General features: G+C 37.7%; 1 protein-coding gene across 1 annotated transcript in view; it reads right to left on the bottom strand.

Moving 5' to 3' along the window:
* The window catches only part of LOC142178811 (putative expansin-B14), a 28,577-nt gene extending 4,564 nt beyond the window's left edge, over positions 1-24,013 (bottom strand). Inside the window, exon 1 of the mRNA XM_075248532.1 lies at positions 23,876-24,013. Within this exon, the coding sequence (XP_075104633.1) occupies positions 23,876-24,013 (138 nt within the window). The remainder of the gene's footprint in view (positions 1-23,875) is intronic.
* Between the last annotated feature and the right edge of the window lie 1,961 nt (positions 24,014-25,974).

Raw genomic sequence — 25,974 nt, 5'->3', positions numbered from 1 at the left:
ACCACTGCTAAAAAATCTGGTTTTAGTGACGGACAAATTTTGTAGCTAAACAAAAATATCCGTCGCTAATCTCATTTAGCGACGGATTAGCGATAGATTATCAAGAAATTCTGTTAGCTACGAGCGATTTAGCGATAGATTAGCAACGACGTTCGTAGCTAATTCCAGATTTTTTTGTAGTGTACCACCAAATAAAAGTGGTGATTCATAATACTTCGGAAAGAGAGACATCCTTTCCTGACCGCATGCCACGTATCATACATCATCCTGAAACATATAAAGTAAGCAGGGCCCTGGAGGGGGCCCCTAAGGGCTGAGTACACCACAACAGTACTCAATAAGTGTCAAAGACTCTTTCTAACTTAAGTTCTTGGAACAAACTTTATAAAAATAATGCACCAATATTAGATATAAAACGATAAGAAATTTTATCAATTCATGACCCTTGTTATTTTAAATAACAACCAAGTGAAATATAGCTCGCAATATAAACTTCTAAAGCATTTACATCAATCCAAGATTTTGTATAAAATCATACAAAATCATTCCATTTCTTTAAGTCATCGAAATTACTTTCGGCTCCTTAGGCCTAAACATAAGAAAATCATCCTTACCCTTTACTGGGAGTACTATACCATCACCGACATAAGAAGGTCAACTAGGTTATGTACCAAGTGGAAAGTATCATATATCCTACTTGCTCAGGTCGTCTCATCGTAGTGTCATACGAATCGACTCAGCCATGCTAATAATAGCACAAAATAGTACTCTCTCGAGGGAGAGCACTCTGTCGTAGTCTATACCACAAAGTGGCCATCTACGCCTACATCGACACGTGTAGTTTCATGATAACGAACACGATATATCCAAAGCCAATCTCGGTGAACACACGTAACTCCCAAAATATTTGATACTTCAAAAATAGATTCATAGCATAGTAGCCTCAAATGATCAATTTTTATCAAATCATAGCATTTATAGAAAATCTAAATCCTTTGAACAAAATTTAAATAAATAACCTTTTACATACTAAAGCCTTTAGCAATTTAACATCAATCTTTAAAAGATACCACAAGTGCCATTCTGTTCGTCAATTTTCAAAAGAAATACTTTCCATGAAAGCTTATCTTTAGCACTCAAATATGTATACTCTTGTAAATATGTAAGTTTTGATAAAAACTTATAATATTTACCTTGAGTGTTATTTTGCCAACAAGATTTAAAATAAAATTTTATAAAACAGTATGACACTACATATGCAATATAATATTTTAATATATGGAGACATCCGTTCTTGTTTGTCCTTACAAGCACGAAAGCACATTTGCAAACAACTTAAGTATTAACTCGAAACATGCTTTTAGAGAAAGTTCCTCAAGAAGAGTAAGTTTTAATCAACTTACCTCACTTTCGCTTTATTAACATTCACAAGCTTTCAATCCTCCTCCATCATTCTAATATTGATTAAAATGCTCAACATCACCAACAAGTCGCTATCTATAATTAGATATCCTAATTACATCATGATATGACCTAAAATATTGATCAATATCCATATATGGCTTATAAGTTGGCTACAAGCCTCCAACAACTCAAATCCCCAAATAGTTTTACATGCTAGACCATTCAATTTTATTCTTATGTTTTAATACCCATTCGAAGTCATTAATCACACTACATCAATTGTCAATTGCCACCAAGTTACAATTCATCGTCTTCCATAATCAACACTTGAAAAATATACAATTCGAGTGATTACTTAGTTGATCACTTCTATCTTTTGCTAACAAATAATTTCATAGATTTATTGTATTCATAAATTTCATCGCCAAGATTATCATTCATCTTCTCTCTTATTTTCTCAAAAGTACTATTCATGCCATGAACTAGAGTTTCATAATTTAATATTTCAACCAATAAAACTTGTGACAAATGCTTCAAATACTTCTAACTACTCATAATAAATGAGTTTAAAGTATTGGAATTACCTCTAGTAGATCAATCCTGAAAAATTACAACTTTGGTAATTTTTGTGTTCTTGAGGATTTGATGATAAAATCTAGTATTTGGATGTAAGAATAATGTTAGAACTCATGTATATTGAGTAAGAATCAATCCAAAATATCATTAACAACATACCTTAGTTGATTGGACTTGATTTGAGCTCAAAATCTTCTCTTCACCATCAAGAACCCTAACCCCTAATATACAAAATACTCTCGTCCCCCGATTTTGCATTTATAAGCCCAGATTTCTAGGTTTTGGATGCGGCCCTGGATGGTTCGCATCCCCACTTCACTCCTCTTTGAAGCTCGGATGTGGACCTGGACGCTATGGCAGCACTTCACTGCCAACTTTTCTTTCTGACGCGGCCCCAGATGCTTCGCATTCGTAGACTCCTCTTCCAGCCTTTGGTAATTTGGTCATAACTTCTTCTAGGAATGTCCAAATGACAAACGGTTTGAAGCGTTAGAAACTAGACTCGAAGATATTTTATTTAATAGGTTTTCCATCACATAACCCCTTATATATATGTAGATATGTTCGTCTAAAGTTTGGTCTTGTGCATGCTCATTTCGAACTTTAATCTATCATGTAATTTCCAACTTGACTTGGGCTTAGGGCTATTCTTAGACCCCACATCACTTATAATATATCTAGTACACTTATTATCATATCTAATTGATATCCATCATATTAATAGTCCTCGTCTGCACACAAAATAATATAATTAGTACACATCAACTTTCTTAATAGCTCTTAAGTACTTCAAAATATTTTCGGGGTGCTACATTCTCCCCCACTTAAGAACATTCGTCCTCGAATATTTTATAAGTCACTTATAAGAATGGAGTTACCATCCTTTTCCCTCCAGCCATTATGCATTGGCACTTATGACTACATGGGTCTTATACTTTCTTTCCAAAATCTCAACTTACTTATAGCCCTTAAAATTTGGCTATCTTTACAAACTCTTAAATATTTCGGCAGAGTTTTTCCTATAATTAGGACTATCCAAAAACTTTAACCTGTCCAAAATAATTCCTCACACGGTAACAAATAACAATATCGCTCAACAACCAACAATACATAATATAATGTACCATCTTGACCTCACTCGGCCGTACATATACCATAAGTGCATCAAATGTTAATCTTTAAAACTTTTAACTTGTAACATATATGAATACCATTCAATATCAATAATTTCTACTATACATAGCTCTTATATCACTATTATACATGCCTGCATTTTCTTTAGTCATGCATACGTCAAGTTGTACCTGAAAAGTATCTTCAAATAAATCAAAAATCTCTCTGTGATTGGACTTCCTTAATAAACAATAACTTATTTTCATGCCCCCTTAATTTCTTTGCTTGATCAAGGCAATATCTCATAGTTTATGAGATCGAAGTTATATTGCCCACTTGGTATCTGCAAAACTTGTTCATTACGACTCGTAGTCTCAAACTTTCCTTATAACGAATACTTTCAAATTAGTCTGTTGTCCTTTATGAATCCTGTTTCCAGAAAAAGTCTTCCCACTTAAAACTTTTAATATTCGCTAATCATCAAAACTATTTTGGCTACCAAACACGGCACCGAGACACCCTAGGACACTTTAAAACCTTAGGTTCTGATACCAAGTTTGTATACCTTTAGAGTTCATGTTAGATCCATAATTTGATAACTATTGTTACCAATAAGTTTGCTCTAAAAGTAATTCAACTCACTTCGTTTGAGTTCATGACACTAGTTTGCCACCTACTCGCGGACATCCGAGTTCTAGTTTTATTTCTTAACTTGTACCAGTTCCTTGACACCATTAAGTATCTTGTGATATTTTTCTACCATAAATTTGGGATTGCATTTATTTTCATGCGCACCATAGACATGCTACCGTAGCCCGTAAACTTTTAATAGTCAAGAGTCATCGTTACCATGATGGTACTTGTACTCTTTTAATATTAGTGCTCTTCTTTGAACCCGTGCTTTTTACTGACATACTTTTTTTTTTGTATAGATGTCTCTCTCATTTAAGAATAAGCATTCCATTACCCCTTTCTATTTTATTCCGTGCAAAGTGTGCACATATTAAAAGGACTCCCTTATTCCATACAATTCCATGTATAATTCAAAGTACTCCCTCGTTCTCCGCAATACTTGAATTTAATTCAAATCGCACATGTCCCAAAGTTGTAGGAATACATTCGAGTTGCCTATTAAATCCTTGACTATCAGACATAAATTTCAATATCCCTGATGCAGAACATCTTAACTATTGCTCGTAATGAGTTTGCAATTGTTGTACAAGCACTTCATGAAAATTGTACCCTTCTGATCATAAAGGTTACTGATAATACCTCATTCGTCTTATTTGTTTTAGTAACTATAACCTTTCCTTTCCTTTTATTTTTTATTTTTTTATAAACCATCACTTTAAAGGTGACATCTGCTTACTCAGACGCTCACCCACTTAAGAGCAAATGAAATTTAAAACTCTTACCTACCACTCAAAGAGTTAACTAAAATTTCGGATAAATATTCTCGGACAATTTACATGCTCACCTGCTTTTACGAGCTATTCATCCCCCAATTAGAAATCTCTACTTTACCGCTTCAATCTTTTATCGTACATTGTCTTTTGTTTCATCATTATACCGATATGCCAATTATTCTGACAATATGATATATTTGTTATACTCATAGGAACTTTCTTTATTCATTTTTGTATCCAAGTATCACGTCGCTACTAGCTGCAACATATATTGATAAGGGCCATTATTTTACGCCCTTACAACATCTTTATAGTTAGCACTTCACTCTTTCATGTTCACTCTACCGTTGAAATCTCTTCTAATATTTCACCTTCAACCCATGCTCTAATACAGTTCTAACAAGTACGACTACCTTGCGCCTTTCATCTCATGCTTAAATATGCTGAACAAATGTGACTCCCTTAGGCTAAATTCACATATCATTATATAACTTTTCACAACATATAACATCTTCACAATGCTACATGTAAGAATTACACATCCTATCTTTATGCCACCATCATGTTCTCAAGCCACGTATATAGATGAGATTCCGTAGTATATATCTCTAAAATTATATTTCTTGCTCTTAAGTCCTTTCATGAAACTTTATTTTGATGGTATCCCACCGAGTAGGCTAATACTTATGATAAAGATGGAATACATGTAGGGTATTATTACATCATGTCTTCATCACAATGTGAACTATTTTGGTCATAGATAATACCACATATTTACATCAACACGTTTCATACGATAAATATATACTTGCATATTTTCTCATTCTTCATGGTATCGTTGACCTCGTCCATACACATTATGTAGGGAGTTATGACACATTATCATGTAGTCTTAGAATTCTTGTACTTCTCAATCTCCAAATCCGTACCATAATCATTTTCAATCATTATTTTGAGCCTTACGTCGTACACCTTATATGTATAACTTTCCAACAACTTTAACTTAGCCTATGAGCCATTTATATATTTATTCTTCTTGAATCATAAGGATTCGTTCACTCACAAGTTAACTGCTCTTTTAATATCGGGCACATATAGAGTTGCTTTGAGATCATTCTTGGAAATTCTTAATTTTTCATCATCTCAACATAATAAAATAAGACATACCTCGACTAGAAAAAACTCAAGATTATCATTCCACATCATTTTTCCCCCTTCTCTAACAACCTATATTGCTTCTTATAACCTCCAAGATTACACCTTTTATGCATCTCATGCCTTAATATTTTTACGCTTACCCATTTAAGTTCGCATACTTTATCCTCGTATACCTTGGTATGCATAATTAGAGATTGACTTTTATTTGTATCACATTCATCATCTAGAGGAACCCAAGGTTGTCAAGCCCATCTTTTACATATGGAATTCTTAGTCTATCCTCAACTCGTACTAACACGTGGTACTTTATTTCTTGTGTGCCACTTATATTACATATGCCACCATCATGACGATAACCTATCATGCTTAAGGGAAATCTGATGTCAAGTACAATTAAGGGTCATCTCTCTAGTCTTGTAACATTCCCTTTTCGGATGATCAAGAATTCCCTTTTTTTTGGAAGGTGTCTTTGGTCATTATTGACATTGTTTTAGCTATGCCAAACTTCTTATGAGTCATACTATGTTTACTACAAACTTGACAGATTCACATTCACTTATCAATTAGATCTATATCACCTCTCTATATCTTGTCATGATAATTTAAGATGCAACATCTTCATTTACAATATTCTTTTTTTTGTTCCTTTTCTAAACACGTTAATGGTGATTACCGTAGTAAACAGTACCTCCAACATCTTGACCAACGATCTTGAATTGAAATCTAGGGCCTAACATATGTGCCCTTATTTACATCCTTTAGTAAAATTCTTTATAAGTCAGGACAACATCCTGACAATACTAGCTGACATCATTACCTTATTTTCTTCCATGATTTCTCAATATTCGACTGAAAATTCTTATTTACCAAAGTCATACGTGTTGACTGTATCAGTCCCAATCTATTCTCAACTTATCCTTCTATTTTGAATAAATCTGACACTTTCTGGCTACTAGCCCAAACATCTCGTATTATAACTTGAACATTGAGCTTCATTCTTCTCACTTCAATATCTTCCTCAACAGGAAATCAATACGATCAAGAATCCGTACTCTCACTTCAGGCGCAAACGCACGATATAGAGTATGAAAAAATGAAATTCCCTAGATATCATTGTAGCATCCCCGATATATGTGTGGCCGGCAACACAACGATAAGAGGGACTCTACTTGACACAGCTCCATAAACTTCCTAGGACTCGACTTAGAACCTAGTTCTCTGATACCAAGTTTGTCACGACCCAAAGCATTGTGACCGGCACTAGGCACACTACCTGACCCGAGCGAACCAAACCATGTGATGCACCCAAATCATATGCATGAAAACCAATTTAACTGCGAAAGCTCCTTGAAAATCATATACATTTTCAAGTGAAATGATAAAATATTTTCCAATTCAAAATCACACATGACACATTTCATGATAATAACAATGTGACTAAGTAAAATAGTTATACTTTCATGTATGTCGTGTACAACCCCGTTACTACAACCTTTCACAACTAACTATGGAGCCTCTATACCAAAGAATAAAACCAACGGTTGGAGTAATTCCAAAAAAATAAAATAAGAAAAAATATGATAGCTACCACGAAATAAAAATGGTGCTTTATAATAACTCGGAAAGAGAGTCATCTTTGCCTGACCGCATGTCACGTATCATACATCATCCTGAAACATATAAAGTAAGAAGGGCCCTGGAGGGCTTATAAGTTGGCTACAAGCCTCCAGCAATTCAAATCGCCAAATAGTTTTACATGCTAGACCATTCAACTTTATTCTTATGTTTTAATACCCATTCAAAGTCATTAATGATAATACATCAATTGTCCATTGCCACCAAGTTACTATTCATAGTCTTCCATAATCAACACTTGCAAAATATACAATTCGAGTGATTACTTAGTTGATCACTTCCATCTTTTGCTAACAAATAATTTCATAGGTTCATTGTATTCATAAATTTCATCTCTAAGAATACCATTCATCTTCTCTCTTATTTTCTCAAAAGTACTATTCATGCCATTAACTACAGTTTTATAATCCAATCTTTAAACCATTAAAACTTGTAACAAATGATTCAAATACTTCTAACTACTCATAATAAACGAGTTTGAAGTATTGAAATTACCTCTAGTAGATCAATCTTGAAAAATTACAACTTTGGTGATTTTTGTGTTATTGAGGATTTGATGATGAAATCTAGTATCTGGATGTAAGAATGATGTTAGAACTCATGTATATTGAGTAAGAATCAATCCAAAATATCATTAATAACTTACCTTAGTTTATTGGACTTGATTTGAGCTCAAAATCGTTTCTTCACCATCAAGAACCCTAACTCCCAATACACAAAATACTCTCTTCCCCCGATTTAGTATTTATAAGCCCAGATTTCTGGGTTTCGGATGCAGCCCTGGATGCTTCGCATCCCCACTTCAGTCCTCTTTGAATCTCGGATGCGGATCTAGACACTATGGCAACACTTCACTGTCAGCTTTTCTTTCGGACGCGGCCCCAGATGCTTCGCTTCCGCAGAATCCTCTGCCATCCTTTGGTAATTTGGTCATAACTTCTTGTAGGAATGCCCAAATGACAAACGGTTTGAAGATCTCAAAACTAGACTCAAATATATTTCATTTTATAGGTTTTCCATCACATAACCCCTTATATATATGTATATATATTCATCCAAAGTTTAGTCTTGTGCATACTCATTTGGAACTTTAGTCTATCATGTGATTTCCAACTTGACTTGGACTTAGGGCTATCCTTATATCCCACATCAATTATAATATGTCTCGTACACTTATTACCATATCCAATTGATATCCATCATATCCATCATATTAATAGTCCTCGTCTGCACACAAAATAATATAATTAGCGCACATCAACTTTCTTAATAGCGCTTAAGTACTTCGAAATTTTTCGCGGTTCTACATTCTTCCCTACTTAAGGACATTCGTCCTCGAATATTTTACAAGTCACTTCTAAGAATAGAGTTACCATCCTTTTACCTTTAACCATCATGCATAGGCACTTATGACTACAGGGGTCTTATACTTCCTTTCCAAAATCTCAACTTAATAATCCTATGATCAAGAACAAATTTAGATTAAATTATAAGAAACTTCACTCTCATTATTATGATCTACATCACAATGTCAAGTCTCAAAATTTAATCAAGGACCTTATCAAGTTAATCAAATAATTAATAATAACTATGATAAAAGAATATCAGATGCCATATATTTTTATATCAAATAGCGTTCACAAAAATATGTTCAAATCATCAAATGTGAGATTAGATCTAGGGCATATCTACTATATCCCTAATAATCTCCCACTTGCACTAGAGCCAATCACTATTGTATTTCTTTCCCAATTTTCACTTGTGCTTGGCAAACTCCTTTACGCCAAAAGCTTTAGTGAATGGGTCTGCAACATTTTCCTTTCCATCAACCTTTTGAAACTCAACGTCTCCACGTTCAATGATTTCTCTTATCCAGTGATACCTTCGCAAAACGTGTTCGGATTTTTGATGTGATATTGGTTCTTTTGCTTGAGCAATGGCTCCAGAGCTGTCACACAATAATGGAACTATACCTTATATTTAAGGAACCATACCAAGTTCAGCTAAAAACTTTTTCATCCATACAGCTTCCTTAGTAGCTTCACTAGCTACTATATATTCTACTTCAGTCACTAAATCATCTACTGTAGCTTGTTTGGAACTTTTCTAACTCACCGCACCACCATTTAAGGTGAATACATAACCAGAAATAGATTTGCTATCATCTCTATTTGAATAGAAACTTGCATCAGTATAACCTTCAAGTTTCAACTCAGAATCTCCATAAATGAGGAATTGGTCTTTAGTCCTTCTTAAGTACTTAAGAATGGTCTTCACCACCTTCCAATGTTCCTCACCAGGATTTGCTTGATTTTGGCTAGTCACTCCAAGTGCATAAGCCACATCAGGACGTGTACATGTCATGGTATACAGGATAGCTCCCATATCACTAGCGTATGGGATCCTACTCATGTGTTCTCTCTCTTTATGTGTTTTAGGACAATCCTCCCTACTGAGAGTTATTTCAGTGTCTATCGGTAGATAGCCTCTTTTTGAATTATCTATGTTATACCTTTTCAAAATGGTATCAACATACAAAGACTGGGAAAGTCCAAGCAGCTTCCTTGATCTATCTCTATAGATCTTTATTCCTAATATATAAGCTGCTTCTCCCAAGTCTTTCATGGAGAACTGTTCAGATAGACAAATCTTTGTACTTTGCAATGCCGGTATGTCATTCCCTATGAGCAATATATCATTAACATACAGTACTAAGAATATAATTATGCTTCCACTAACCTTTTTGTACACATAAGGTTCTTCTTCGCATCTAACAAAAATGAACTTTTCAATTGTCTTGTTAAAGAGAATATTCGAACTTCGAGAAGCTTGCTTTAGTCCATAAATGGATCTTTGTAGCTTACAAATTTTATTATGATCAGACGAAGATGTGAAACCTTCAGGTTGTGTCATGTACACATCCTTATCTAGCTCACCATTAAGGAAAGCAGTTTTCACATCCATTTGCCATATTTCATAATGATAGTATGCTGCTATAGCAAGCAAAATCCGAATTGATTTGAGCATTGCCACGGGAGAGAAAGTCTCATCATAGTCGACTCCTTCTTTCGGATGATATCCCTTGGCAACAAGATGGGATTTGTAGGTCTCCACCTTTCTGTCCGCTCCAATCCTTTTTTTAAAAACCCATTTACAACCTATAGGTTTTATATCCTTTGAAGGTTCAACTAAAGTCCATACTTTATTTTTCTTCATGGATTCCATTTTGGATTCCATGGCCTTTTGCCATCTCTCATAGTCAGAACTTTGTATAGCATCTTCATAGGTCTTAGGGTCATCATCATTATGATCAACCTCATTTAATACATCATCTTGTACCATTAGATATAATCTAGTTTGTACATGACGTTCTCGTGTAGACCTTCTAAGATGCGTTTGTACAACTTGTTCACCTTGTGCTGGATTTGGTTGTTGTTCAATTTGGTTTGGAACTGGTTCATTAACCTGTTCTTGAACTACATTTAGTTCTTGAACATCAACCATTGAAGTTGAAGTTCTTCAACTTGTGTCTCATGATCTTGATTTGTTGTTGATTCATTAGTTTCTTGAACTTCACCAAGTTCTATTTCTCCTCTATAATTTCCTTCCAAAAGAAATTCCCTTTCCAAAAAGGTTGCTCCTCTAGCCATAAACACTTTATGGTCAGAAGGGTGATAGAAATAATATCCCATTGTTTCTTTGGGATACCCAATGAACCTATACTTATCAGATCTTGAGACAAGTTTATCAAATCTAGGATGGAAGGGGGGAAGTCTATATGTACAAACGATCTAGGCATGTATTCGAAGTTTCCCTGGGGTTGGTAAGGCGAAATGAGGCCTCCCTAGCCCATTGAGTGCTCTACCTCGGGCCATCGACATCATACGCTCTACTGAAATTAGATTTCGCGAACAAACAGCTATATCCGATCTTGGTTGGCCTTTCAACCCTAGCCACAAGTCATCCCCGTATTTTGCCACATACGTGGGTTAGAGCTCTCTTCAACCCGCTCATGGCTAGATCGATCGGTTTCAGGTCAAATAGGAAGAACTAGAAGATTCCACCTCTAGAAAGCGCCTACACCTAATGGCTTAAGCTGTTGTTCCCATTTCCTCGCTGACCCATCATGCAAAAGGTACGTCGTTATAGTGAGTGCGCTTTACATAAAGTAAAGGCTCTAAGCTCCGCTCCTTCGACTGATTGTTCGCATCGGATCTCAGGTTCTCTATTGAACTCCCTAAATAGGGTTCTTTTCACCTTTCGCTCACGGTACTTGTACGTTATCGGTCATTGAGGAATACTTAGGCTTAGAAGGTGGTCCCCCTTTATCGCGTAAAAGCGATCAACATTTGAACACACCGCGTTTTACTGGGAAGTATCGAACCTTGAGAACGAATCTACAGGGCCATCACCTTCTTTGGCCAGATCTTCCAATCTTTTCACAACTACAGTTCACTGCGTCTGCTCCTTTAAAGGGCGGCGGCTTGAAAGCTTACCTTATTATTAAATAAAGGTTTGGAACCCTAACCAACATTTTGGATTTTGGACTAGGTTGGGGGTCGTTAGACCATAGCTTGCTGCTAAAAAACATTGCTAGGCTAGCGCGGCTCGCTTTGCTCTTCAAGCTCCGCCCCCCTTACTCAACCTCAACATCTATAAAAAAATCCCTTTATCCTTTTCTAAATAAGGTACACTTTGAAGCCATAGCTTGCTGGTTTTTCCATCATCCAATCCACAACAAATCGAATGAAACCTAGCGAAAAAGAAGTGAACACTTTGCTAAGGAACGAAACTTTGTGTTTGTTTTTCTTCAAACCCCCAATTCACTCTTGCTCGCTGCTATTAACGGGGTCTCGGTTGATTTCCCTTCCTTTAGCTACTAAGATATTTTAGTTCGCTAAGTTTGAAAAGTCCAAAGAGTGCAGACTAGCCACGGAGCTTGGATACGGTTTCCTGATCGGAGATCCATGGATCACAGACGGTATCTCCCTATGGCCTTTCGCCTCTAAAAGTGTCCTTCCTTCTCAATGCCCGGGCATCCATCCAATGCATTCTTTTCGATCTTGTACCCGATGTAGGCTTGCAAAGTACATGCGTCACAAGCGGTATACTGAACACCAACCCAATCTCGATGAAAAAAAGGAAAATCAAGTACATACTTAACGACCTCTATTCCTGACGTGAACGGCCACTTTCCATTAGTTAGACTTCACACACTATATAAACAAATAGCTGAAGTGCGCGATAGAAAGCAGAAAAATAAATTGATTGACTATTGAGTGCACACCCATAAATAAACGACTATGGGTAGTTCAGGTGCATTTAAAGTCAACTACAACTAGAAGGCATATCGATCTTGACACCAACAAACCTTTGACTTTGACTGTGAAAAGCGGAAAATAAGCACACAATAGTTTAGAGTAGAAGGGGTGAAAGCCACTTGATTGTAAGGAGAGGAGCTATAAGTTGGAATTCAATAGTCTAAGAAATGGTCATCTGTGCGTAATAGCTACTGGTGTCATCACCCTGCAAAGAGGTGGGGTCGCGCCCCATTTTCTTTCTCGCGAAATCGGGTTTCGACATGTGACAACTCTTTTAAATGGGTATTAAAAGAGAAGAATCACCACCTAACAATTTTAAGGTGCGTTAGGGCAAATAACTCTGTTTGACTAGTCAACGTCACCAAAGATCGGGTAAAGGCTCAAATTACCTCAAAGAGAAAGTGTTAGGCACTCTTCGAGGTCCACAACTATGGGTCCCGGCCGAACTTAGAACTATGTGGATTATATAATTAGACTAGGTGATCAAATAAATAAAGAGAATATAAAGGTCGGAGAAGTTCATTATCACACAATTGGCACAAATCTTAAGGACTACAAGGATACAACTACAATGTTTAAATGACTAAATATAGATATCAAGTATATAAAAAAGGGGGGGGGTCTTAAGTTTTGTAGCCTAAAGGATCACCCCGTGCAACATAAATAATATTTCACAACTCCTTTTAGATAGGAGTTGCTCATATTATTCAGCGGACACAAACTATCATCTCCTGCTATCCGATTACTATGTAAAGTTGTTTACCTAAAGCGCTCTAATTCAGTTCTAAGTCATGTCCTATGCGTGCACTACCCGTCCCATGCCTATGGCCCAGGAGGCTTTGGACCTACTATTTGGATAGTTTTAGATGGTACTTAGGTTGCTCAAAAATGATAAATTTAAGCGACATTCAAAACATGTAGTAATGCATATAAAGACAATAAATGGCTCAAGTTGGCCTCCACATGTAAGCAACAAATGCACGCGAGCAAGTTCATAGTGTAGGCAGTAGACAAATTTCGGAATTAAGACGAGTTAGAGTCCTTAAATCCTATAGTCATGGCTTCTATGATTCTGATTTCCAGTATTGTACAAGAAGTACTCCAACTTTAGACCAAGTAATTTGCAGATTATAGGTATTACAAACCCTATAGGCATGGTCTATAATTATTTGCGCAATGAGGCAGTACAACTATTTATAAAAACTCAGGATTAACAGCATTGATTTTCATAGACAGTGTTTCTCGGCGAGTGAGAGTATTCTATAGGCAGGATTTTATCAGTTGGCAGTCTAACTTGATTTTATAATACTTTATCCCCTATAGGCATATCATCTAGGTAGGGCAGTATAATGAAAGCAACAAAAATAACTAATTAGTTAGTTAAAACCCTATAGTCATGGTATCTAGATGAGCATTGGCAAAGGCATGTATTATTATATCCTATAGGTATGATGTCTAACAAGCAATTACAAATGTCGATTTCTGTAGACATGCTGTCCAATAGCACACAGTAGTAGACATGGAAGCAGGTACAACATTTGCCTAAACTAACACACTTTGGATAGTATACATGTATTAAACAAGTTGAGTGGAATGTGTGATTTCTTATAGGCATGACGTCTGTCGGTGTACAAAAACATACTAAGCGAGAACAACAAGTAGAACACATAGGCCCTATAGGCATGCTTTCTACCCATTTGTGTGAGAATTAGAATACCCTACCCCATTTATTAATTTCCCCATCTGTTGAGTTTACAAAAAAGATAAATTATTACAGACCCAAAATTAGTGAATACAAGTGCGAAATTAAATATTAAAAGATTATAGGCCCAGTACATAGCAGGCCCAAAAGAGTACAACCCATTAAAGCCTGGGCCTTCAGCAGGTTCTTTCCTCATACGTGCAGCAAACCCAGATTCAAATACACCCCAAACCTCAGAGTGCATCAATTGCTCAACTCAAACTTACACAAGAATCCACACTAGGTCCAAAGGGAAGACCTTCTTACCCAGCAATAGCAGATGAACAACTTAACCACACAAATTAACAAACTACGCGTGACAACCAAGTAAACAAATTCTGAAACCTACTAAAAGAGGTTTTAGGTCATAGATACAGAATCATAAACATATTGACAGGACTCACATAAGGCATATCAAAGCTTGAATTTTAGAAACAAAGGGGTTTTGAACATGAAAACTAGGAGAATTAGTAGAGCTCTTTAACAAGGTGAGTTCGACAAAGAAAACTAATAACATAGGTTCATGATCGAGTAATTATTCAACAGAGAAAAGGGAGTAGTATGCTGAAATCATTAAGAAGATTGAGGAAGGCCAGTTTACAGGACAAACATACACATACTAATTCCCAGCAATCAAGACATTAACCAACATGGGTCAAAGATAAATTTTAAACAAGTGAGTTTTATTCGAAGCAATTATTGTCAGAGAGATATGCAGTTCCATATGAAAGTGATCACATGTAGCATAGCAACACTAATAGCAATGGCCTACTATAAACCTCAGCAATGTCCTAACTCATGATATCATGCAATACTTAAAAGGGAATGAGACAAGCAAGCATTATTATTTGCACCCTATTGCCTAGATAGCAGGAAGAACTAACATATCCATTTTACCCTAGAATTCATCCTAAATCAAACATGCAACGGGGCTTGAATGGAAACATGCTTCAGTCAATCAACATAGCCTCAGAGATCTATCTTATTGGAAAAAAGGACTTCACAAAGTCTAGAATGCCAACATAGAAGTGCAGGATATAGAAGAGGACACACATTAGTCTAAAATAAACTAAGAAAAACTGAAATCCATTCTAATAACGAAAGCATCTCATGTGTGCTGTAACCTAATGAATTCAACTAACAAAGAACATGGAATTGCATGGGGATTATAGAACAATATCATGACAGTATAGTATCAGGGACTCATAAATAACGAGGAAACTGAATCATGCTTACAGAATTTAAACATCACTAACACATAGAACACATATAAATAAACAGAACGAAAATAGTTAACATTGCAAGAGGTAAGGACACTAACCAATAGCGAAATTAAACGAGCAAAATAATAAGGAGTTTAGAATACTGGTAGAAAGAATCCCAGATCCCCGATGCTTCAGAGTTCACAAGAGCCTCAAAAGGGCTCCGAGCAGTGCTTGCATCGGAGGAGGTTGATAATATTATGGTCTTTCCTTTCAGCCAGACAAAGACCTAAGTGTTTTAGATAAGATGAACGAGTGAGGAAAATATATTAAGTGCAGTAGCAATGATCATTTCGTCCGTTTAGGGGGGGGTTAGGGAAGGGGGTTTTATAGTGTTCAGTTAACCAAAATCAGAAAAGGAAAACATCAATCGAATCACAAAAATAAGGAAAGAGTAACATGCAAAATCGATTTTGAATCGGATTAGGAGAAAACCAAACAAACCCTAGTTGACAGAAATCAAAGATTGGTCGAGGATCTTGGTGAATCAGACCTATATAGCCTTGCTATTAATGTATATAGATGAAATATTGTCTGGATCCCAATGATTGAAGCTGATTCCCCTTGATTCGAAGATTTGTACTTGCCAAATAGAGCAAGAACTATATAATACCATAAAGAGGCAACCAGTTGAGAAGGAACATAAGTATGGTAAGCAAATAACGGGTGAATCCCATTATTAACGGGATTAGGAGAGGAATTAGGGAAAGGCGGCGATTAGGGTTCTTCAGAGAAAATGGAGGAGATTGAGAGGTTCAAAGGCGGATGTAGTGGGATAATAGGGTTAGGGTTATGGGTAAGGGTGGATTTATTGCAAGATCGTGTAAATAGCCTAACAATACTAATATAATTATATGAAATGAAGTAAAAATATTTAAAACATATATGTGGATGCAAATAATAATTTTTTTGTGATAACTAAGTCATCAAAAATAATATAAAGGAATCATTAGTAAATATTCAAGTAATTTAAATGCGAGAAAATTAATTTTAAAGTTCTAAAAATTATGAAAAATTATAAAAAATGCTTATAAATTAAATAATGACGCAAAGATGACATTTTGAAAGTATATATACTATTTTAAAAAAGTATGAGGACAAAATTGGGTATCAATAACTGCCCCTCTTTACCCGGGAATGATGAAAGAGTTGTCGGGTAAAGAAAATGATGACCAATTTTGGCCGATTTGAATGGGGTATGATGTGATTTAAAAATGGGGGCCGAACCCTGGTTCCTGAGTTGCCTACATATCCCTGGTGTTACGGGAATCAAGTCATGTGTAGTTCTGGATCTAACGATGAGCAAAGCCGATGGAGTTGTTATAAGAATGATAGTATGTTTCGGGCAAGTGTTGTAAGTAACGGGCGATTTTGATGGGGTCATGAATGCGAATTTTAGATGTTACGAGTGTATGAGGCAAATGTTCGAACGGTCGTAGAGTAAAATACAGTCAATTATTGGTAGTCGGTTACGTTTGAAGCAATTGAAGGATGTGAGCGCTGCGAGCGAAGATTGCTCCCGTTTGCAGAACAGTTACTTTCGAGTTACCTGTAAAACTTAAAACACGGTACATGCAGATATATATGGGTTATTGCAAAAATTTAAATATGATGCAAATTCCCTTTGGACCATGAAGGTTGTCTTTGGACGGTGAGGATGATGTCCTTAGACCATGACGTCCTGGGCCATGAAGTGTATGATAAGGGATTCACAGGTCATGAAATGGTGTCCTCGGGCTATGGGGATGGTGCCTCTGGACTCTGACACCTTTAAATAATGATATGCAATATCGAGAGATCCTCAGGCCATGGAATGGTGTCTCCCGGCTATGAGGATGGTGCCTTCGGACTATAACGCCTTCGGAAAAATGGCGATGTTTCAGCCTATGAGATGTAGAGATATGGCGGTATCGATTGTTTGAAAAAGGAAACAGGTGATGCTTGATTGTATGCGGGGACGGGAAAAGGCAAGGCTTAGTCTTGTTTGAGATGAGGGCAGTGTTTAGTCCGATGCGAAGAAGGGAGATAATGCTTAGTCTCATGCAAGAAAAGGCAGTGCTTAGCCTTATGCACAGGACGAAGACAGTGCTTAGTCTCACGCTAGGAAAGGCAGTGCTTAGCCTTATGCAGTATAGTGGAGACAATATTTAGTCCTATGAAAATAAAGGGCAATGCTTAGCCTTATGCAGGAAACAAAGACAACGATTAGTCTCGTGCGGGGAAAGGCAGCGCTTCGCCTTATGAAATTATAGAGGCAATGCTTAGCCTTATGCAAGAAAATGAGACAATGCTTAGTATCATGTAGAAGAAGGAAAAGCTTAGCCTTATGCAATTATGAAGGCAATGCGTAGCCTCGTGCAAGAAAATGAGATAATGCTTAGTCTTATGTAGGGAAAGGCAGTGCTTAGCCTTACGCAATTATGGAGGCAACGCTTAGCCTCATGCAATAAAGGGAGACAATGCTTAGTCTCATGCAGAAGAAGGCAATGCTTAGCCTTATGCAATTATGAAGGCAATGCATAGCCTCGTGCAAGAAAATGAGACAATGCTTAGTCTCATGCAAGAAAAGTCAGTGCTTAGCCTTATGCAATTATGGAGGCAACGCTTAGCCTCATGCAAGAAAGGGAGACAATGCTTAGTCTCATGCAGGGAAAGGCAGTGCTTAGCCTTATGCAATTACAGAGGTAATGCTTAGCCTCATGCAAGAAGTGGAGACAGTGCTTAGTCTCATGCAAAGGAAGGGAGACAAGGCTTAGTCTCATGCAAAGGAAGGGAGACAAGGCTTAGTCTCATGCAAAGGAAAGGCAGTACTTGGCCTTATGCAAGAAAAGCAATGAGTGACAGTGATAGAGCGAAGTATTTCTTAGCTGGATGTGTTTATGTTTGGTAATTTGTCATCATGAAGGTAGTGATTTGATGTGCGTATGTTTTTGTGAATATTGTTGTTTTATAGTGCCTGCATTCAAAGAAAAATCGTGAGCTTTGCGGGGGGGGAGGTCGGTTCGTGCTCTTGACTCCTTGCTTTGCCAACACTCTTATCTTGTAGTCCCTGTTTGAGTTACCCTGGGTAGCATCCGGCTGTCATAGAAACAAAGTTTTCGAAAAATATATATGCATTTGACAAATTATTTGCAAAAATATAGTTGCTTGAAATGTATTGTAGTATGTGAGATCAAATAATTTAGATGAACCGGTGACTGCGATACATTTAGAGACATTACAACCTCCTTGATTTAGAATTTTGAGGGTCGTCCTCAAAATTCTGCCCCAGTTTAAATGCATACTTTTGACAATACTTTTCGGTTGTTCCACACATGACGATGTCGACTTGAACTTGCGATCTTGCCCCAGTTTCAGATCATGGAAAAAATGAAGATTTTATTAAGATGTGATCGAACCCACAGGGCTGCCTACGCATCCCCTCTTAAACGGGAATCATGTCAAGAGTAGTTCAGTTACATCAAGTGAAGAAGTGCGAACAATCCTAAACATAGTATCTTTTGACTGCGTCTGAGTTGATAGGTTTTGGCCAAATCTCTCCGTCCATTTCTGCATGTATAAGTGCTCCTCCTGTCACTACCCAATGAACCATATAGGGACCCTGCTAATTGGGTGAAAACTTCCCCTTGGCTTCATCTTGATGTGAGAAGATTCATTTTAGCACCAATTGACCCGGTGTAAATTGCCTCGGTCTGACCCTTTTGTTGAAGGATCTTGCCATCCTGTTCTGATAGAGTTGACTGTGACATACCGCATTCATTCTTTTACCATCAATGAGAGCTAGTTGCTCGTATTGGCTCTGTACCCATTCTGCATCGCTGAGCTCGTCTTCTTGTATAATTCTTAAAGAAGGGATTTCTACTTCGACAAGAATAACTGCTTCAGTGCCATAAACCAATAGGTAAGGAGTTGCCCCAGTTGATGTGCGAACTGCGGTATGCTATTCGAGTAGAGCGAATGACAACTTCTCGTGCCATTGTTTGTGATTATCTACCATTTTCCTCAGTATCTTCTTGATGTTCTTGTTAGCGGCTTCTACGGCTCCGTTCATTTGCGGCCTGTATGATGTGGAGTTCTTATGCTTGATCTTGAAGGTTTCACACATGGCCTTCATCAGATCACTGTTGATATTGTCAGCGTTGTCAGTGATGATTAACTCTGGTACTCCGAACCGACAAACAATGCGGTCCCGAACAAAATCTTCTACGACCTTCTTAGTTATAGCTTTTTAAGATGCTGCTTCAACCTATTTTGTGAAGTAGTCTATGGCCACTAGAATGAATATATGCCCATTCGAAGCGGCAGGCTCGATTAGGCCGATGGCATCCATACCCCAAGACGTGAAAGGCCAAGGTGAACTTGTTGCATTTAGTTCATTGGGTAGTACCCGTATCATGACAGAATGTATCTGGCATTGGTGGCTCTTCTGAACATACTTGATGCAGTCTGTTTCCATAGTTATCCAAAAATACCCTGCTCTTAGTATCTTTTTGGCTAAGGTGAAACCATTCATGTGTGGTCCGCAGGTTCCGACATGTATTTTCTCGAGCAATCTGGAAGCTTCCTTGGCATTGACACACCGTAATAATCCCAAGTAAGGAGTTCTTCTATATAGAATTCCTCCGCCTTGAAAGAAATGGTTGGCTAATTTCCAAAGCGTGCGCTTTTGAGTATGGGTAGAGTGCTCTGGATATTCTCCTTTTGCCAAATATTCCTTGATGTCGTGGAACCACGAATTTCCATCTCTCTCTTTTTCAACATGAGCACAATAAGCTGGCTGTTTATGAATTCCTATTGGGACAGGATCGATGAAGTTCTTGTATGGGTGTTGTATCATGGAAGATAGAGTGGCCAATGCATCTGCGAACTCATTTTGAACTCTCGGAACATGTTTGAATTCTATCTTTGTGAACCTTTTGATCAGATCTTGTACACAGTGCAAATATGGCAATATTTTGGTGTTCTTTGTAGCCCATTCTCCTAAAGCCTGATGCACCAAAATCTCCAATTACCAGCAGCTCCTGAACATTTATGTCAATGGCCAACCTGAGTCCCAAGATGCAAGCCTCATATTCTGCCATATTGTTGGTGCATGGAACCCTGAGTTTTGCAGATACCAGATAGTATTGGCCGGTTTCTAATACCAACACAACTCTAATACCTACTCCGTTGAAGTTTGTTGTTCCGTCGAAGAACATTCTCCAACCATCATATGCTTCAGTGATATCTTCTCCCACGAACGACACCTCCTCATCGGGAAAATACGTTTTCAATGGTTTGTATTCTCCATCTACGGGAATTTTTTGCCAGATGATCCGCCAATGCTTGCCCTTTGACCACCTTCTGAGTTACATAGACGATGCCAAACTCGCTCAGAAATATTTGCCACTTTGCTAGCTTACCCGCAGGCATGGGCTTCTAAAAGATATATTTCAGTGGATCCATCCTCGATATGAGATATGTAGTGTATGCATAGAAATAATGCCTCAACCTTTGAGCTATCCATTGCAAAGCACAGCAGGTGCGTTCCAGCAAAGAGTACCGGTCTTCGTAGGGTGTGAATTCCTTGCTCAAATATTATATTGCATGCTCCTTTCTTCCAGTTTCATCATGTTGTCCCAAAACGCAACTGAAAGCTCCATCTAGTATGGACAAATAAAGCAGCATTGGTCTTCCTAGCTCTGGTGGGACCAGAACAGGCGGTTTGGATAAATACTCCTTGATTTTGTCGAAGGCTTTTTGGCATTCTTCAGTCCAACATGTTGCAGCATCTTTCCTCAGCATTTTGAAGATCGGCTTACATATCACTGTTGATTGTGCTATGAAGCGACTGATGTAATTAAGATGCCCTAAAAAGCTTATCACATCTTTCTTATTCTTCGGAGGTGGCAAATCTTGGATTGCTTTGACTTTTGATGGGTCTAACTCAATCCCTCTGCGATTGACGATGAATCCTAACAATTTTCCAGCAGGGACTCTGAAAGCACACTTTGCAGGATTCCGTTTCAGATTATACCTTCGAAGCCGATCGAAGAATTTCCTTAGATCTGCTATGTGATCCGTACTCCTTTTGGATTTGATGATAACATCATCCACGTACACTTCTATCTCTTTATGTATCATGTCATGGAAAATAGTTTTCATGGCTCTCATGTAGGTGGCTCCGGCATTCTTCAGACCAAATGGCATAATTTTATAACAATATATTCCCTATGGCGTGATGAAGGCTATCTTTTCAGCATCCTCCTCATCCATCCAGATCTGATGGCACCCCGCGAAGCAATCCACAAAGGATTGGAGTTCATGTTTGGAATAATTGTCGATCAATATGTGTATATTAGGCAACGAAAAATCATCTTTGGGACTTGCTCTGTTTAGATCTCGGAAGTCAACACATACTTTGACTTTCCCATCTTTCTTCGGAACTGGCACAATGTTGGCCAACCAAGTCGGGTACTCGACCACTATAAGAACCTTGGCTTTGATCTGCTTGGTGACCTCCTTTTTTATCTTCAAACTCATATTCGGCTTGAATTTTCTGAGCTTCTGCTTTACCGGTGGACATGTAGGATTAGTGGGTAACTTGTGAGCTACTATGGATGTGCTCAAACCCACCATATCGTCGTAGGACCATGCAAAGATATCTTCATATTCTTTTAGGAATCTGATGTACTCTTCTTTTCTGACGGTGATAGATGGATGCTTATGCGTGTTTCCTTGACCAGTTCGGAACCCCCAAAGTTAACTGCTTCAGTTTCGTCCAAATTGGACTTTGGCTTGTTTTTAAAATTTTCCACTTCTCTGACAATTTCCTCACGTATCGTATCATCTTCCAGGTCCTCTGAATCACTATCCTTATGTTACGTTGTTTCATTACATGTCACAGTCATAGATTCTTTGGGATAGGTAATAATAATGCCGTAAAAAGAGAAAATGTAAATAATAATAGTAAATACGAAAAGTAGCAATGCATTAATTGAAATCTTTAAAATGTTAGCAAATGCGGCTCGATGACTCGAGCAATTATTTCAAAAAAAAATATTGAAAATGTCTCAAATGCTTAAAAATAATTGATCATAATCTGCCAAGCTACCCAGGAACTCGACGGGCCCAGGATGGTGCAGCAGTCCAGTTTTTGAGAAAAGCTCCTTTCCCAACGGTCTGAATGGTAAGGTCTTCCTCCTCTTCCTCCTCAACTATCGCACTGCAATCCATATCTTTTTTCATCCAGAAACAATTTCCTCATGCCAGCTAAGACTTCATCTTCCTCAGATCCCCACATCATGTCAGCTCGATGCAATGTCTGGTGCAGAGGTGGTACTGGTTGTTCCAGCGGATAATAAGGGCCACGCCATGGCAGCGACCAATTTTGGTACTCTTGCCAAGTATATTCATATCTGAGCCCAAAGGTTGTGCCATGACGCTGCGGTTGTATGGGTTTGGTGATCCCTTAAAGGTTTTTGCCCAGACCCTTGCCAGGTTCATATCCTGTCCATAGTAATATGCTTTCTATCTTGTTACTCCACCATCGATCCTTTTCAATTGTGTTGACTCGCTCAACGCGATGGTACGTTTCTCCACCCAGCTTCTTCCTATTCTCGATGATTGGAACGGTATGATTGGTATATATGGGGTTGCTTCCATCCCCATGGATAATCACTTCTTGATGAATCCATTCAAACATCACAGCCTGATGTAGAGTAGAAGCCACTGCCCTAGCGGCGTGTATCCAGGGTCATCCCAATAATAGATTATAGGTAGCAGATATATCCAGCACTTGGAACTCAACATCAAACTAGGTCGGGCCCATTTGTAGGTTGAGGTTGATTTCTCCAATTGTGGCTCTTTGGGATCCATCAAATGCCTTTACATTCATACTTCCCATCCGTATCTCGTGCAGGCCTTTACCCAACCTCTTTAGAGTAGTCAGTGGGCATATATTGAGACTTGAACCCCCATATATCAGGACCCTGGCGATGAACTTATCCTCAATTGCACTATGATGTGTAGTGCCCTGTTATGACTTAGTCCTTCTGGTGGTAATTCATCCTCGTGAAAGGTGATTTTGTGGCTTTCCAGTACCTGCCCGACCATGTTGGCCATCTCCCCACTAGTGATGTTGGTGGGTACATAAGATTCACTCAGCACTTTCATCAAGGCATTCTTTTGTGTCTCAAAGTTTTGCAGCAGTGACAAGACGGATATCTGAGCGGGTGTTTTGTTCAGATGATCGACAACAGAGTATTCCCTTACTTGTACCTTTCTCCAAAGGTCATCAGGGCCAGTCTCAACAACAGGCGGCTTAGATGCAGCTTCTTTTCTTGTTCCTCCCAGGTGCTCAGGTGTATAGACGCTGCCAGTTCTAGTCATGCCTTGCGCCGCACCTGTTTCCTCCATTTTTGCTTTTCCTTTTCTCCTTGCTTCCGCAACATAATCCCATGGGATAACATCTGACTTGTAAGATGGCATGGGGGCTCCCATGATAGTGAAGGGTCTAGTTACCTCGACTTCAAATGGTGCTCTAGTTTGTACCACAGTGGGTGTGAGGGTGACCGGAGACGTTTTAGGATCATCCCACTCCCGAATGAGTCTGATTGCCCCTCCAGATCCCATTCCTCGTCGGTCTCTATCACATTCACTCCCTTACCTCTGTGATCCGGGAGGGGATTGTTACAAAACCAGTACATGGAGTCAGTTGTACTGATACTGCACTCTGCACTTTCTGTGCAGATTTTTGTATCGGCTCGGGTTGATCGAGATTTTGCTATCATACCGCTATCCGGAGACTCAAGGTATATTTGTCGGCGTTCACAGACCTTGAAGTCCCCATCTATCTTTTCTGTTCTATTGTTTCTTTCATTTAAACAATTGTATTTCTTTCAGACTATTACTTGTAGTAAATTCAAGAATGCTCGTGAATTGTGACTCCAGATCCGGGTGGTAGTAATTGATACAGTCTTTATATTATTCCGCACTTACTATATTTCATCTTATCTAATTATTGTTATTTACTAAATGAAAATAAGAATTTGGGTTGCCTTGCAAGTGAAATGTTAGGCGTCATCACGGTCCCGACGGTGGGAAATTTTGGGTCGTGACAGTTTTGAAGCTCTCAATCTCAACTCCCACCTCTGAAATCAACTCCAATGTGGGCAAGGTATTTAGAGCAAGACAACGTAAAATGCATAAGAACTTTTTTCTTAAAAGACATAAGAACTTTTTTTTCTACTAGCTTAGGACAACTTAAAAGACATAAGAACTTTTTTCTTTCAACTTTCTAATCAACATTCTAACTTGTCAAACACGGTACTATGGACTCCAGCAACCACTCGTGTCGCTGCACTTTATGCTGCTGTTGATTCTTATGTCATGAATTCTTAGGTGAGTCTTCACTACTCTATCTAACTTAATTACAGCTCAGTTTCAGGAAATGTAGAATAACTAAGCTTTTATTAGATATTAATATTAAACAGTTTATGTAACAGTGAAAAGGTGACAAAGTAAGAAATATCAATATTAAACAGTTTATCCAACTGCTAACTTCAATTTCGGCCCACATTGACAACCTAGATTTTTCGAAAAGAAATTCTCACAATAATTTCAAGCACAGAATATTAAAAACAGAACAAGAGACAATCCGAAACTCACAACTTACCGAACTTAAATAAGATTTTCAAATTCGAATTAGTGCAAACTTAAATGAGATTTTCAGATATTTTATATACACTTACAGGTCTCTTGCGATGCTCCCCAACACTAATAGACACACCCGTGTGAGTCCAGTGGCAACTCTGCTCCCACCACCATAATAATTTTTTGTATTTATTTCTGACTTTTCAACACAATTAGGATCTTTCTAAAGTCTCATCCAACTTTGCCACACATCATTTGGAATAGATTTCCGTTGCACCTCATTTGTTTTTTAGTTTGCTAATGAAATCACTGTATCTTTTTGCTACCCTATGCCCCCATTGGTTCCACATAGCAGTATCAATTGAAGAATCCCAGTAGAATACCTTCTAAAATAATTTTGTAAAGTAATAACATTAATAAATTATATATAAAAGTTAATATACTTTCTAAATTCAATTGTGATGGATTATACCTTGAATTCTCCAAATTAAAATATTTTTATCTCATACGAGACGCTTTTCCAGTTGATTCCATAAGGATCATGTTTATGCTTGAAAGAATTAGTTATACACTCAGAGCATTCTCTTGAAGGTTCTAACCTGAACAAATTAGAAGACAGTATTTCAAGGTATACCATATATACCTCGAGGCATATCTACAAAATATATAAAAAATAAATAAGGACATGATACAATGCATATCTAACTGTATTATTCATCTAAAAT

This window comes from Nicotiana tabacum, unplaced genomic scaffold, assembly GCF_000715075.1.
Source record: "Nicotiana tabacum cultivar K326 unplaced genomic scaffold, ASM71507v2 Un00001, whole genome shotgun sequence".
In the NCBI taxonomy this organism is placed as follows: domain Eukaryota; kingdom Viridiplantae; phylum Streptophyta; class Magnoliopsida; order Solanales; family Solanaceae; genus Nicotiana; species Nicotiana tabacum.
This window is presented reverse-complemented; position numbering and strand designations above follow the sequence as displayed.